We start from the raw sequence: 17,082 nt of genomic DNA on the forward strand, positions 1-17,082 counted from the left end.
CCATCACCATTGAGCCCTTGAGCAAGGCCCCCAACCCACCTTGCTGACCCTTTGCTTTGATCCCAACCCCCAAAGATGGGATATGTGAAGAAAGACAGTAAAGTATATGTGACAAAGTTAACTTAAAATCAATCCAGTTTAATAGACAGGTTTTTATTTTATGATTCCTTTTTCTCTTAAACTGATATTGATTTTTGAGTTCAGCAAAATCTTTATGTACAGCTCTCTATTCTATGTACAATGAGTCAAGGCAGAAATATTATTTCAACCCAAAAGGTCCAATCACATAGGCTGAGATCGCTCAAGAGACAACTCTAACATGCAACATGAAAAGCGTCTCAGTCTTTGGTCCCGTTTTTAGTGAACTTTGTATATGCAATATAACAATCCTACTCCTCTCCATTTGCGTTTAGAATAACCTCCACTCTTCTGGGAAGGCTTTTCACTAGATTTTTAACCATAGCTGTGGGGATTTGTGTTCATTCAGCAATAAGAGCATTCGTGAGGATCAAATGAGGAGATCCAGGGTGCAGTGTTCCAGTTCATCCCAAGAGGTGTTCAGTGGGGATGAGTCAGAGTCAGGACTCTGTGTAGGACACTCAAATTCTTCCAGTCCAAATTTGCTACAATGTACAAAGTCATTCTGGACAATTGTCTGCTTCTAGCTATGTGGAAACAGTTTGGGGAAGAAAGACATATAGGCGTGATAATCAGGTGTCTGCTTATTTTTGGCATATGATGTGTGTGTGTGTGTGTGTGTGTGTGTATTTTATATATTTATATTTATATATATATATATTATATATTATATAATATATATTATTTTATATATATATATTATATTATATATTATATTATATTATATTATATTATATTATATTATATTATATTATATTATATTATATTATATTATATTATATTATATTATATTATATTATATTATATTATATTATATTATATAATTAATATAATATATATACACTATATTGCCAAAAGTATTCGCTCACCTGCCTTGACTCGCATATGAACTTAAGTGACATCCCATTCCTAATCCATAGGGTTCAATATGACGTCGGTCCACCCTTTGCAGCTATAACAGCTTCAACTCTTCTGGGAAGGCTGTCCACAAGGTTTAGGAGTGTTTATGGGAATTTTTGACCATTCTTCCAGAAGCGCATTTGTGAGGTCACACACTGATGTTGGATGAGAAGGCCTGGCTCTCAGTCTCCGCTCTAATTCATCCCAAAGGTGTTCTATCGGGTTGAGGTCAGGACTCTGTGCAGGCCAGTCAAGTTCATCCACACCAGACTCTGTCATCCATGTCTTTTATGGACCTTGCTTTGTGCACTGGTGCACAGTCATGTTGGAAGAGGAAGGGGCCAGCTCCAAACTGTTCCCACAAAGTTGGGAGCATGGAATTGTCCAAAATGTCTTGGTATGCTGAAGCATTCAGAGTTCCTTTCACTGGAACTAAGAGGCCAAGCCCAGCTCCTGAAAAACAACCCCACACCATAATCCCCCCTCCACCAAACTTTACACTTGGCACAATGCAGTCAGACAAGTACCGTTCTCCTGGCAACCGGCAAACCCAGACTCGTCCATCAGATTGCCAGATGGAGAAGCGTGATTCGTCACTCCAGAGAACGCGTCTCCACTGCTCTAGAGTCCAGTGGCGGCGTGCTTTACACCACTGCATCCGACGCTTTGCATTGCACTTGGTGATGTATGGCTTGGATGCAGCTGCTCGGCCATGGAAACCCATTCCATGAAGCTCTCTGCGCACTGTTCTTGAGCTAATCTGAAGGCCACATGAAGTTTGGAGGTCTGTAGCGATTGACTCTGCAGAAAGTTGGCGACCTCTTCGCACTATGGGCCTCAGCATCCGCTGACCCCGCTCCGTCAGTTTACGTGGCCTACCACTTCGTGGCTGAGTTGCTGTTGTTCCCAAACACTTCCACGTTCTTATAATACAGCTGACAGTTGACTGTGGAATATTTAGGAGCGAGGAAATTTCACGACTGGATTTGTTGCACAGGTGGCATCCTATCACAGTTCCACGCTGGAATTCACTGAGCTCCTGAGAGCGACCCATTCTTTCACAAATGTTTGTAAAAACAGTCTGCATGCCTAGGTGCTTGATTTTATACACCTGTGGCCATGGAAGTGATTGGAACACCTGATTCTGATTATTTGGATGGGTGAGCGAATACTTTTGGCAATATAGTGTGTATATATATATCTATATATATATATAAAAATAAATGAAAAGTCGTGGTTGTTTTTGTTGGTTTACTACACTACACTACACATGCCAGAGGAGGGCAGTGCAACACTGGTAGAGAAGCAGAAGTTCGATGATGATGACTCTTACCCAAGATGTTCTTGATGATAAGCCACTAGCTGCCATTGACAACAAGGGATTCCAATGCAATAAAGCAAAAAATAAGTTACAGCTCTACAGTATTGCTTTTCCAAAGTGGAACAAACCCCTCACTCTTCAACTGCAGCCTTACTCAATCCAACATACATTATATAACCAAGAGTATGTGGATGCCTAGCAATGACGCCCCCATTCATGGTTCTTCCCCAAATCATTGAAGAACATGATCATCTAGAACACAATGGGACATTGTGGGTGCAGGTTTTTATTCTAGCCAAGCAGAAGCCATCATCAGCTGATTAAACACATGGAACCTGTACCCACACTAGCCCTTTATGGATAAGACTGGACACCCCTGACATCTCAGTACAATTTTCCTTCCACTGGAACAACTTCTTCTTCTTTCAGCTTTTCCCTTCAGAGGCCACCACAGCGAATAATCTCTCTCCACCTATCCCTATCTTCTGCATCCTTAGCAACCTCAGCACCCACTAGCTTCATATCCTCCTTTATTTCTTCCATATACCTCCTCTTTGGCCTAACTCTTTGCCTCCTGCCTGGCAGCTCCATGTCCAAACCATCTTAATCTGCCTCCCTAACTTTGTCCCCCAAACATCCAATATGAGCTGTCCCTCTGATGTACTCGTTCCTAATCCTGTCCAACCTTGTCATTCCCAAAGAGAACCTCAACATCTTCACCTCTGCTACCTCCAGCTCTGACTCCTGTCTCTTCCTCAGTGACACTGCCTCTAAACCATACAGCATGGCCGGTCTCACCACTGTCCTGTACACCTTCCCCTTGATTCTCGCTGATATTTTTCTATCACACACAACTCCTGACACCTTTCTCCACCCATTCCAACCTGCCTGCACTCGCTTCTTTACCTCTTTCCCACACTTTCCATTACTCTGGACTGTTGACCCCAAGTACTTAAACTCCTGTACCTTCTTCAGTTCTTCACCCTGTAATCTTACTGTTCCACTTCCCTCCCTGTCATTCACACACATGTACTCAGTCTTACTACGACTGACTTTCATTCCTCTTCTCTCCAGCACAAACCTCCACCTCTCCAGGTTTTCCTCCACCTGCTCCCTGCTCTCACTACAGATCACAATGTCATCTGTAAACATCATTGTCCAATGAGACTCCTGTCTGACCTCCTCTGACAACTGGTCCATCACCATAGCAAACAGGAAGGGGCTCAGAGCCGATCCCTGATGCAGTCCCACCTCCACTTTGAACTCCTCTGTCTGCCCTACAGCACACCTCACCACTGTCCTGCTCCTCTCATACATGTCCTGCACCACTCTGACATACTTCTCTGCTACTCCTGACTTCCTCATACAGTACCACAGCTCTTCTCTTGGCACCCTGTCATACGCTTTCTCCAAGTCTACAAACACACAGTGCAACTCTCTCTGACCATCCTTATACTTTCTTCCATCCCTTATACATTCTCAGAGCAAAAATTGCATCTGTTGTGCTCTTTCTGGGCATGAAGCCATACTGCTGCTCACAAATTTCCACTACCTTCCTTAACGTAGCTTCCACTACTCTTTGTATGGCTCATCAACTTTATCCCCCTGTAGTTGCTGCAACTCTGCACGTCACCCTTATTCTTAAAGATTGGCACTAATACACTTCTCCATTCCTCAGGCATCTTCTCACTCTCTACAACCCTGTGAAACAAACTAGTTAAAAATCCCACTGCTGCCTCTCCTTCCACTGGAACTACTGTTCCAGCATGACAATGCCCCTGTGCACAAAGCGAGCTCCGTGAAGAAGGTTGGAGTGGAAGAACTCGAGAGTCCTGATCTTAACCACACTGAATATCTTTGGGATGAACTTGCCCAATGTCAGTGTGGCAGAGGTGCCTCAACGGTTAAAGGTTACTGATCAGAAGGTCAGGGGCATCACGTTGCACCTGTTGGGCCCTTGAGCAAGCACTTTAACCCTCTCTGCTTGACCCTACACTCTGACCCCAGCTTTCTAACAAGCTTGGATATGCAAAGAAATGAATTTCACTGTGAAATGTACTGAATATGTGATAAATAACTATAATAATGGTTTCTTCCAGTTCTTCTTATTATTATTCTTTTTTAATACTCTTGTGGCTGAATGACCAAGAATAAATCTGGAATGGGATGTTCAGCACAGACATATGGGTGTGTTGATCAGGTGTCCAAACGACTTTTGGTCCACTTCATTTAAAAATCAACTTTCTATCGCTATAAAGAACCAAAGAGTATAAACACAGGTGTAGCTGCATGATGACACAAAGCAATGGAAATAACCTTCTGAGGTTATGGTTAAGTTTTGGTGGTACTAGCTACTACAGTGACACATTTTGTGGTAACAGTGGATATGGGTGGCAGGCTTGGACATCACTTCCAACGGGGAATTTTTTCACCACTAGAATCAGCTGGTTCAGCCTTCAAAGTTGGTGGCCTTTTGGGTTTTTTTCCACCCCACATTTGAGACACTGTTGGTCCTGTGTCCTGTCGGTCAGTAAACAGGTGTGCAGTTCAATCCAACGTATTCCATTGTATGTTGTGCTTTTCCATTTTTCCCAAAAATACAAACTGAGAAAAAAAAACCCTGAAAAAAGTCCTGTAGTATGTTGTGCATACTGAATTCACACACATATTTCTATTTTTGTTCTGATATTGGAACTATCCTTCATACTTCTCTGAGATGCCTTTGCAGACTAAAACCTAAGGTTTCCTTTTACGAACTTTAATGAATACTGTTACATTCTTGGTTTGAAGACTTTCTTATTTAAGTGCTTCAAAAAACCCAAACCACAAACACCGTTTTTTTTCCCCTTTGCTTTTGTTCCCACCCACACCCACCAAAACGATCATGTAACAGCACTGTTTTCACAGCAATTTGTCTTTGATTTCATTTCTCCCTTCATCTTCTCATGCTCAGAAGGAACCTGTTGCTTGATGATGTGTTCTAACTTTTTCCACCGATCGGTTCTGCTTCCTCGATGACCTGGCAGCAGTATGTAATTTCGCAGCGCCTGCTAGTCTGAAGGGCCAAAATTTAACAATCCTCTTTTTTTTGGTTCTCTCTTGACAATCATACTTGACAAAATCAGAAAATGTGAACAGGCATTCTCTATACAGTTGAAATTTGATTCCCGCCTCTACATAGTATAAATGGAGTTTGCTTGGAGTACCTCTGGGGTTCTCTGGTTTCCTCCTGCAGTTATGAGGTTTAGGCTGATTAGCATCTCTAATTTGTCTGTATTGTGTGAGATTGTGCCCTGCTATAGGTTGGCACCCCATCCAGGGTGTCCCCAACCTTGTGGCACAAGTCCCCTGGGATAGACTGCGGGATCCCCTCAACCCTTTATAAACAGAAATAAACAGAAGGATAAAACAGAAAATGGATAGTTTTACCAGCTAAAATGAAATAAATAATAACATTTCAATACCTGCATCTATCACATCTTGGTGCAATTCCATCAGTCTATGAATTTAACCCTTTTTAACAGGTATACTGGTGTTCCTTTATGCTGGATAAGCAAAGGAATTATTTTATTGCCACAAGTCTGATATAAAATGAGTCAGGACTAAGTGTGAGACCTGTATTTTTCCCTCTGTTGGATAACCTTACACAGAATTTCCGTGGTTGAAGATAACGCCTTCAGATTTTAGATGCTTATGGACAAGCATTTGGGGTATCTCAAAGAACTTTGAAGAAATTTGTGTGAAAGGACACTAACCGTTTGGGGTTTTATTTTTTGGAACTTCTCTATGAATATATTACCGCTTAGTAGGCTAGGTTAAAAACTTTCTGTTTTTAACCTAGCCTACTACAAATTCTTAAAAAGGCCTGAGTGTCTACTTTCATTTAAACTTCATATGAACGACAAAGACAGCCCCAAACACAGGGGCAAATTCCAAAGAATTAATTAGTTTCCCAGTAAGCATTTTTTTTCAAAATGGTAAAAAATAAAATGCACAACTATAAAGTATAATGAAAATTGTAATTGCTACACTCTTACTATAAATGTCTTACTAGGAAGCCTTAACAAAGATGTTCTGTGCAACACCGGAGCACTGCATTAAAAAAAAAAAGTAATTACATTTCCCCTTTTAAGGGAACTAAATCACACACTCGCCCGCAAACTTGTGCCCTGATTGGTCCCGACGTAAAATAGGAATTGACGCCATTTGCCTTTTTTTTATCGTTCTGATTTATTTGTAATCGTAGCAGGACAGCAGGATGGATCATTTGCAGGCAAAGCTGTTCTCGTTATCGCTGTCCTCCTGCTCCCTGCTCCGCGATCGTCCCACAAAATCAACCTCATTCATCAGTTCCCTCGAGCAAGGAACTAATTGACTTCGCCTTTGGATTCCCCCTGAGGCAGCGTGTTAAGACAATGAAGGAAAGCTTTGTCCTACACACTGTCTTTGCCAAGCTCGTGCTCGTGCTCTTATACGGAGGGAAATGAATCAGCTCTGTGTCTTATCTTACCTCTCGCTAATTCGCTCGGCTTTGGCAAGAGCCTAGTTTGTGATTTCCTCGTGTTGTAGGATGATGCTGCCGTTCCTGCATGTGATGTCTTCACAGAGAACGGTGTACAGTCTGCTTTGATTTGATTGCTGTCATTAATCAGGAAATATGCCATAATGTTAAGATATTCTCCACAATTCAGTACTCGAAGGTTATGTGGCCAATGCTGACAATTCTGTTTTTTCTGTTGATTCCAGGTCTCTGGAATTCCCCAAGTGTTTCACTGGGTTCCTGTTTCCTCCTAAAATCATTCCAGTAGTATTGGCAATACTAAATTACCTGTAGGTGTGTAATAGTGTGCGTGATTGAACTCATTTTCCAACCATGGTGTATTCCCACTTCACACACGATATTCCCGGGACGAGCTCCAGATCCATCATGATTCTCACTAGGATAAATCTCTATCTAATGATGAATGAATGAAAATGAGCTTTCTTCTAGATCTCCAGTATGATAATAAAACAAGACATTTTAGAAGAACTGCTTGCATTTTCTGGCCCAGAAATTCGCTCCTCTCATATTTTACATTCTATATTATTTTCTTCATGTTTCAACATTACTTCATGCTTCATGTATTTAATGTCTGATTCTGGTATGAATTGCATCTCCATTGTGTTCACTTCACTGATACGGAAGGCCATTAAACCCAGTCCAGCTCCAGCTTCCTGCTATACAAGACCGCAAATTTAAAGCCCTGGATCTATAATTTCATTTTTATAGCTGGATCAGTTGTCATGGCCACATGGTACCGCGGTGCTCGAGCTGTGAAGGATCACTTAATCCGCTATTCCGCCTGTCAGGGTTCACTCATGTTCAGAGAACGGAGCATTTTTCATCTCACTGTCCTGTTTTATAGCCAATAACCCAGCTGTCATATACGAATGAGTCTTCTGCGCACTGGAAGGAAAAGCAGCATCTTGTTTGTGTGCTGAAAAATGCAAAAGTATCCGGATGGACTCTCAAGAACTTCATATAATTGCAGTTAATAAAAAAGGTTTTGTCCAATGCTATTACAACAAGCAACATCTGAATTCGAATGAAAGGATTTCTTCAGCATTTTACACCAAGCTACCATCATCAGACTCTGTTTTTTTCTTCATTTACCAAATATTTAAAGCATTTCATGTTACCTAAAAACCTGGAAAGTGAAAAAAACTCCTCTGTCCTGAAGACTTTCTAGTGTAGGAAGAATTTACTAACACTGGAGACCCCTTAGAGATGTATACAAAAAGTGACAAGTTCCTGTGCTATAGAAACAAATTCATATAAACCTGTGATATAAACCAGAGCTGATAATGAATGACCACTTTCTGACCAATCGGATTTGAGAGCTACACAGATAAGGCAGTAAGGTCTTACATGTGTGTATTGCAAATGGTGCTCTCGTGTACTTCTAAAAATAATCCCTACTCCAGCTATAATTAGCTCGGTGATTTATCAAAGGAACACATCATTTTGGGGGTCATCCAGGAAGTTAGCCTCGGCCCTGATTCCTGTCGCGCCTCCCCCCCAGGGTGTGCGGTAAATGTCTCCAGGCAACAGTGACATATAACCTGAAGGTTATTGCCAGGTCCAATGAGATCGCAGATGCCAGCCAAGGGCCAAGATATCATAAATCAGCCTCCTTTTATTACCCGTATCCCTACATGCTCACAACGCTTCTCTCTCTCTCGCTCTCGCTCTCCCCATTTCACCCTCCTAGAATGCAGTGTCCTGAAACACATGAAGATCAGAGTAAATCACTCCGTTTTTATTGTTCTCCCCCTCTGCCCTTGCGCTCTTCACACCGCAGTCTGTCTGCTTTGCTGCAGTGCTCAGTAATGGGCCAGCAGTGTGGGCAGGATAGACAAAAAAAGAAAAGGAAAGGAAAGAAAATCCATTACATTTCAGAGAGAGATTCTAATATGAAGACACACACACACACACACACAGCTAGAAGATGCATTAAGAAATCTTCACATGCACATTCTTGACACTCCTTTCTCCATTTCATTTCAGACACAATTTTTTTAAAGATGCAGACATCTTTAAGTAGTACAGGCAAAACAGGGTTCTGATTCTGCATAGAGAACATGAAAACAGATACATTTCATAGAAATGTATATTGTTGCTTTCTACAGTGGTGATATTTGGAATAAAGAAACTTAAGCTCACCCAAATGTAGGTCCTTGAAGGACAGCGATATAGAACCCCAGATGTATCAAAACCTTAATCACATTATTCACATTTCTATTATTATGATGTCACCCGGAACCTGAAATCTGGACCCTGGACAGGGAGCCAATGCATCACAGGGCAATATCACACTCACTCACACATAAGAAACAATTTAGAAATGCCAATCAGCCTACAACGCATGTCTGTGGAGTTGGGGAAGGAAACCAGAGAACCCAGAGGAAACCCCCGGTACACAAATAGATGGCGGGGCAATGGGTAGTTGTGCTGTTCCAGGATCCTGGATCCAATCCTAAGCTCGGGACACCGTCTACATGGAGTTTTGCAAGGTCTTTCCCAAATTCCTCCAAGTCAAGGGTGGGTGCATGTTTTCATTCCAATGAAGGAGAAGCCACACCTGATCGTCTGTTTAAAGCCAAGCTCCACTGATTAAAACCCCCGGAAGGAAAACCCCTGAAGGAATCCTGGATAAAAACAGAGGAAACTCCTGAAGCATGCATTGTAGATCCTTGTGAATTAAAAAATGGTCCAGGAGAATGAAGGCACTGTGGTGCTCTAGAAAGAAGTGACTCAAAATAACTGGACTGAATAAGATAAGAACTTGCCTATAGAAGGCATTGTGATGCAATCCGTTTACCTTCCTTTGGACAAGCAGAGAACCGAGATCTGTCTGATCTTATCCGGAATCTTATCCCATAGCTGCGGCTTCTGCTTGGCTGGAATGAAAACCTGCACCCATAATCTCTGGATAAGATTGGATACCCCTGACCTAGAGGAAATCCACAACAACACTGGAAGAACTTGCAAAATCTGTGTAGACAGTATCCCAGTATTGGAAACTCAGACCCATGATCCTGGAGCTCTGGGGCAGCAACGCTACCTATTGCCCCATCTGTCATTTGTGGTTTCCTAACATATAATTATTATTTTCCCTCTGTTGTCAGGTACTCGTGGCTTGTGTAGGCAGGTTCCACCAGAGCAATAAAACCAATAAACTCCTGAGGGTGCTAGACGTAACCTTTTATATACAGTAAGATAGTATCTTGTCCTTGCTGTGAAGTGTAATATGAAAAGTCACTTTCCATTAAGTTCTCCTGTCCTTGTGTTGCAAAGGGCCACTTGAGACTGTAAAATGCTCATTAGGGGAAGTCAACAAGGGTGTGTTTAATTTTTTACCATCTCTAATTATTGTTAAAATACTCTGCCTGGCTTTTATTTGGAACAAGTCCCTTACCCAAGTGTGTCATCTATTCTTTTAATGAGATAAGAAAGCGCTAACAAATCTGAGGCTAGTCCCTAGTGACATGACCTTATGATACGATGCTATGTGATTTCTCTGACTTGAATATGACCCAGCGCGTAGATTTGAGCTCAGATGGTGTTCTTGATCTTTGGTGTGTATACATTACAGGTGCCTGTGTTAGTCCTATTGTTATTCTGGAAATCACCAGGTCTTGCCTTTAAGTCCTCGAATGTTTTTGAAGAAGGGCCAAGGCTTCAGTTACAAGGATGAAACCTGCCTTTGTTTTGAGAGAACAGGGGGAAAATTTAGACAGAAGGGCTGCAGGGACTTGATGTTTTCTGCTCTTAGTGATTAGTGTAATATAAATCCAAGACATTCTGTTTGTGTCTTTGTGTTCAAGTTGAGACTGAAGTACCATAATGATCTGGCAATCTTCAAACAGCAATGAAGATGTGATGTAATGGACACGTTAACTGCCGTGTGTGTGTGTGTGTGTGTGTGTGTGTGGCAGTCTGGCAAGCAGCTGGAAATCTGACCTTTGAGCGGCCAGGTGGAATACCTGTTGAAAGGCTTTGATAAATGGAGCTGCAACGCTGTCCTCATTACTACACCACGTGTCTGAATGCACATTGCGCCAGTTAGGTACATGTAGCATATCAAGGTTTAAATCACATTGGGAATTTCTGTATTACTTTTCATATTTACTGGTGTTACTGTTCACCACCTCACATGTTGTGTTTTCACTGGTCTAAAACCATGCTAATTTGTTACCTCAGGTCTGCTATGTCACTGTGTTGAACAGTATTACAGGAGAGTATGTGAAGTTAATTCACCATAGATTTGATTAGTGTTAACTAGCTAGTCTGGTGTTAACTGCTTTGCTAATATGCTGTTAGAATTTCGTGAAAGCTAGATAGTCTATTAGTTAGCTTAAGAAGTGTCACAAGTGTTCGACTAAGCTTTTTGCTAGCTAGTATTCATTTTAATAAACATACCCTTACGAAAATGTAATTCTCGCTAACGGTTCCACCATATCATGATAAAAATGGAAGATTAGCAAGGCACAAACCTTGAATTAAATGCAAAGGAATATTCATGTTCAACCTTCGAGTAGCATTGGATGAGTAATGTTAACTCATAAAACTCAATCATAAAATGTAAGCTACAAGCTAAGCAACTACATTTTGCTTGAAAACAAGTAAAATGGCTAAATTAGCTAACTAATGTCTCATTTAACATTATTTCTAGCCATTTTTTAAGGAGCAGGAAGTTTGCCAGCTAGGTAATTCATCTAACTAGTACTAATCTAGACAAACCTATCCGTAACAACCATCAAAATATACTTTCAAAATATTCTTTCTGTGAATTAGATAACTAGTGTATCTGTTAACATTACTGCTAAGCATTTTTAGGGCCAGGAAGACTGATAGCTAGGTAACTCATCTAACTAGTACTAATCTAGACAACCCTATCCGTAACTAGCATCACAATATACTTTCTGTGATGTAATTTGCTAGTATTCTGGACATATTAATGCCTCTTTTGTATGCAAATTGTCGTTCATTTCTGTTAAACCACACTTGTTTAACAGTACCCGAGTAAATTAAATAGCTTTAAACAAGAAATTAAAAATTTAAAAAAAAAAAAAAAAAGTTTGTGCGGTAATTATGACATTGTAGGTCACATGACCATCCCAACATGGCGGTTGTTGTATATTCAGACTATATTCATACTACACACATATCCTGATCAGTATATATTGTATCAACATCTAAGAAAGTAGGTACTGACCAAGCACGCGATTTCTGACGCTATGTATCTGCATGACGTCAGGCTCATTTTGCGTCACAAGCTAAAGTAGTTTCTCTGTGGGCGGAGACTACAAACAAAGTATTTCCAGAACGTACTCTGGACAACACAGTAGCAGACTCGTTACAAGTCAGTTTCTTTGTCTTTTGTTCAACCCCGGCTGCTTTTAGCATATTTGGAAAATTTGTACACGAAAACAAAGAGTTTGGTGTTCATTTTTAATATTTCGTGTCGCGTTGAAATCAGGTTGGGCTTTAAAAATAAATAAATAAATAAAATCCCTCCCTTCCGCCTGTTACTTGTTCTCATATGTCTGCGTGTTCCACAAGATCAACTCAGTTGATCATGGCGCTTGGACGCGGCGGGGTCTCGGTCCTCTTGCTTTTTCCTTGTTTTCCCTAAACTATTCCAAACACAAGATCTCCAACTCGGATCACCAAACAGCACTGAAGTAGACAGATTTATTTTGGACTTCAGGATACTGCATGTGAACATGTAAACGCTCGACTCGACTCAAGGATCGAGATTTTAGGGTAGCTTTTCCTTTTTCCTTTTCCCAAGTTTCCCAGTTTTAAAGCGGAGCAACTCGGAAAGCGGCTGGAAGAGGAGGAAGAAGAGGAGGAGGGAAGGAGGAGGAAGAAGAAGAAGAAGAAGAAGAAGAAGGAGAGGCCGTGTTTAAGGTAGTTGTGCTTTTAAAAATAAAATCAATGTTCTAGAAGTTCATGTACCTGAATCAGAACTAAGCTTGGGATTTTGGATCCAAACGTGTGTGTGTGTGTGTGTGTGTGTGTGTGTGTGTGTTTGACTTTAGATGTGTTAAGTCTAAGCGTTGCGTCAAAATCATGTGATATTGCGGCAAAGTTGAAAATTGCCGTTTGTATTCGAGATTTGACCTTGTTTTTTTTGTTTGTTTGTTTGATTGTTGTTTTGTACTAGACTGAAGTTTTGTTTTTTGTTTTTCCCGAAAACACCGGAGCCTGGTTACATTTGTAACGTTGCACGGAAACAATGTTGGCTAATGATAGCCTGGGAACAACACTGTTGTTTTCTAACACTAACTACACATTACAGCCCCGGTTACTTATTATCCGCTTGTATTTACTTCTCATGTGTAAGAAAGGCTTCGTGAAAACTCGGCTTTTTTCGGATTTCGGCCGAATGTTTTTTTTTTTTTTTTAAAAAAAAAGAAGTGCTCATGTCACGAAGTTTTTTTTTCTTTTTAAACATGAATAACTAAATAGCACTTCCCATTCATATATAAATATTTTTAGTATTATTTATGTCTAAACGTAGTATATACAAAAAGGTTTTTTAAATTTTTATTTTAACATTTGTTTTCTTGATTTCATGTATTTAGTCTCTGCTGGATTGACTTGTCTCCAAGTCACAGCTTAATGTCAGATATATATATTTTTTTTTTTAAATAAAAAGATTTCCCAAACATCATAGTCTTGTAATGTATTAAAAATTGCTTGATGATATTCATCCATAATATTCGCACATACTATTATTTATGTGTTAGTAGTAATCTATGAGGTTTTAGATAAGACTTGACGCTTTTCGTGTACTCCTCTCGCCAGCTGCCAGCTCACACACTTGTGTGTGTGTGTGTGTGTGTTAGCCTTTTGTCTGCCTGTTGGCTGGGTACCGTTGATTTTGTAACGCTTTGTTTAAGGAGGTGTTTTAATGCTATCCGAATGCTTTAGCAGGTCGGGAAGCTTATTTTCAGTCGCCGACAGAAATCCGACTCTCAGTGAAGCCTTCTAGTGATTTTTTTTTTTTGTTGTTGTTTTGATGATGGAGTGTTCCCTAAACACACCACATTCCACAGGGTATCCGATATCCTTCCTCGTTCCAAGCACAAACACCTTAAAGTTAATACTGTTTACAGGATTGTCAATTTTTTTTTTTTTAATGCAGACTAAATTTCTTTGCTCGGTTTTAAGCTGTTATTTGTTCATTCAGCTTCACTTTCTTCCTAGTCAGGGTTTATACATCTGGAATAAAATGTCTATTGCCTTTCTAGTCCATGTGGGGGAAAGTAATACGGAGAACCCAGGGGAACCCCACAGAGATGCAGGGATTAAACAGATGTATAGAAACTCCGCATCCTTCATGATTTCATAAAGCAATCAGGGATCCTGGAGCTGTCAAGCAGCAACACTTCCCCTTGTGTCTCTGTAAAAATGAAATTGACTTTTTCCTGTATTTTAAATATAACATTGCTGTTTTGTTTCTGTCCTCTTGCAGTGCCTGAAAATAGCGCAACAATGGTCATGGTATGGGCGTGACATGACAGCTGAGGTGACCCTCGACCCTCTCTCGCTATCTCTCACACTCGAGCAAAATGTGTCCGTCTCAGTGACAGAGGGACAGCACGAGCGCCACCATGGACGAATCGGCCCTGCTGGATCTTCTTGAGTGCCCGGTGTGTCTGGAACGGCTGGACGCCACCGCCAAGGTCCTGCCATGCCAGCATACGTTCTGTCGCAGATGCTTGCTTGGCATTGTGGGATCGCGTGGCGAGCTGCGGTGCCCCGAATGCCGCACGCTTGTGGAGAGTGGTGTGGACGAGTTGCCCAGCAACATCCTCCTCGTGCGGCTGCTTGACGGCATCAAGCAACGACCCTGGCGTGCAGGAACGGCTTGTACCAACGGCTCGGCTGGCGGGGGGGTTCGAGAGCATGCCAGCACAGGAGCACAGCCCCAAAGAGCTCAGACCAAAAGCAGCACTGTCAGGGTGAGTTTCTTCATCATCAATATCATCATCATCTTTTTCCCCAGCTCATTTACACAAATGGTTCAGTCTGCTTGAATTGTAGTTTAGGCTGCAAAGTCAGGCTGCAAATTCCTGTGTGTTTGTCCTGTAAAGTGACTCCATTTGCTGTCGGAACAGAAATCAACAGTTTGCTTTGAGAGCAGAGAAAGTGAGTCAGGGCGTGACCTCACTGAAGCCCCAAAAACCAGCCTTCAAGACCATTCAACACCTTTCAAAATGAAATTTTCATATATGAACAAATATCATGGCTTCGTTGCATCTGTTAGCACTTAAAAGCCTCAATGCTCAAGTCGCAACCTGCGCCAATCTCTCTGAGGCACAACTCAGTATTATTACAGTAGCTATAGTTATGATGGAACTTTGCTAAGCAGCTTGTTGAGATGTAAGCAAAAAAAAACCAAAAAAACGTTGTCTTGTTTTCAAAACACGCAGCTGATTGTTTGGACTCTCTGGATACCAGACAGTTTTGCTGTTAAATGACTCGATGATGAGCTGAGTTCATCAATGTAGACTAATTTGATTTAGCATCTTCGAGACTTGTCTGTTCCTGTTCAGCACTTACTTTAGAGGAGCAAAAACAGTCGCTCAGGCACGAGCCTCAAACCAACAGCTTGTCTTGTTGCTCTGAAAAAAAAAATCTTTTAATCTTTTAAAGATTTTCTCAGATTTTCTGTCTGACTTTCTGAATGTTTGCTGAGACTGGAGACTCCTTCCAGGAAGCGTTAGACTGTTTAACACTCCCTCCAGGATTTCATCACTTTGTGATCGAAGAAATTACCGCAAAATCAAGCGAATGTCATTGTAAATATCTTCAGTGGAAGGAGTTTAAATGAAGAATCCAGTGATTGAAATCCAATTGTTGAAAATGTTTCTTGACTGCATCAATCACAAAAAGAAAACCTGGGACTGGGTTAACTTTAATAATGCTATGATGCATAAATCATTTTCACCTTAACCTATATGCCTTAACTTGCCATATCTAGAGGACACGTGTGTGTGTGTGTGTGTGTGCGTGTGCACACGTGAGTCTGTGAATGAACCCTGATCGCATCATGTTACAGTTCTTTAGCGCGTCTTTCATGGCAAGAGAAACAGTATAAACTGGAGCTTCTCGTGTGTGTACATGCAGGCACATGCAGCAGTCGGAGACAAAAGGACAAGCGTACATGTACACACACTACTCTTGTTATTGTGGATGCACGTAATTGGGATTGTGTGTGTCCTTCTATTATAAGTTTGCGGTGAGTTCGTGTTCTCGCTCGTGTGGTGATGAACCTACAACCTACGGTTGTCATGACAGCAGGTTGTTTAGTGTTTTTTGTTTTGTCTCCTCCTTACGCTTTGTCTGAAGTGAGTCCAAAACGCAAACGTCCCTACAATCAAGTCTTGCTCGTGTTACCCTTTGAGTCATTGACTCTTTTGTTCAGGTCCGATTCAGTTTGACAGGATTTTGTAGGCTTTTCTCCTGAAGCCGTTTATCGGGTGTCAGGTTATGCCCGTTTCGGCCCTTACTGACCAGTACTTCTGGGCTTGATGTTGTCATTTGGAACAACCAGATGTGAAAGCTGTGAAAATCTGTGCGAGTGTGTGTATATAGTGTGTAGTGTTGTTTATCTGTTGACTGCAGGAATATTCCCAAGATTTGGCCTAGTCACCACAATTGAAATGAGCCGAGTGTGTGCCAGGATGAGGCACTTTCTCTCCTTTTACCTGCTTTCAATTCAATATCGATCAAATCATTCTCTTATTTTAACAGGAACAGAAATTCACTGTCCTGCGATACGCCGCATTAGAGGCATTAGTCTTTAATCTCTCTGTGTTTCCCTCAGTTCTGTTTTAGGGCTAGCGGCGATGCAGCAAAATACCTTGTGTCTTCAGAGACTTGTTTGCTTTGTGTGTGTGTGTGTGTGTGTGTGTTGGAGAGCAATGGGCCTCAGGTATGCGCATGAGCGATGCCAGTAACGGAGTCCTGTGTTGGCGGCAGCGGCTCCTTTCATGGAGCTGTTGTATTGTGTAGGCTCTGATTTGGGACACACGCACACACACTTGGACCCAATTTCTACCTCTGTTTTCTATCTGGATTGATTCCTACTTTTATACTTTAGTCTCAGATTAAACTCTGATCACTGCGATATGTCAAACATTCAAATCGGCTCATCACAGGCCAT

The 17,082-nt window shown here is 41.4% G+C and overlaps 1 protein-coding gene across 2 annotated transcripts in view; it reads left to right on the plus strand.

Annotated features, from left to right (window-relative positions):
• The first annotated feature begins 12,369 nt into the window (after nt 1-12,369).
• Nucleotides 12,370-17,082, plus strand: part of sh3rf1 (SH3 domain containing ring finger 1) — a 44,414-nt gene continuing 39,701 nt past the window's right edge. The window contains exons 1-2 of one of the 2 annotated variants that reach the window (XM_058392360.1): nt 12,370-12,815; nt 14,386-14,875. In XM_058392360.1, the coding sequence (XP_058248343.1) occupies nt 14,525-14,875 (351 nt within the window). In that variant the 5' untranslated portion in view covers nt 12,370-12,815; nt 14,386-14,524. The remainder of the gene's footprint in view (nt 12,816-14,385; nt 14,876-17,082) is intronic. The other variant, XM_058392361.1, reaches the window with a different exon arrangement.

The sequence above is a fragment of the Hemibagrus wyckioides genome, linkage group LG06, assembly GCF_019097595.1.
Source record: "Hemibagrus wyckioides isolate EC202008001 linkage group LG06, SWU_Hwy_1.0, whole genome shotgun sequence".
NCBI classification, from domain to species: Eukaryota; Metazoa; Chordata; class Actinopteri; order Siluriformes; family Bagridae; genus Hemibagrus; species Hemibagrus wyckioides.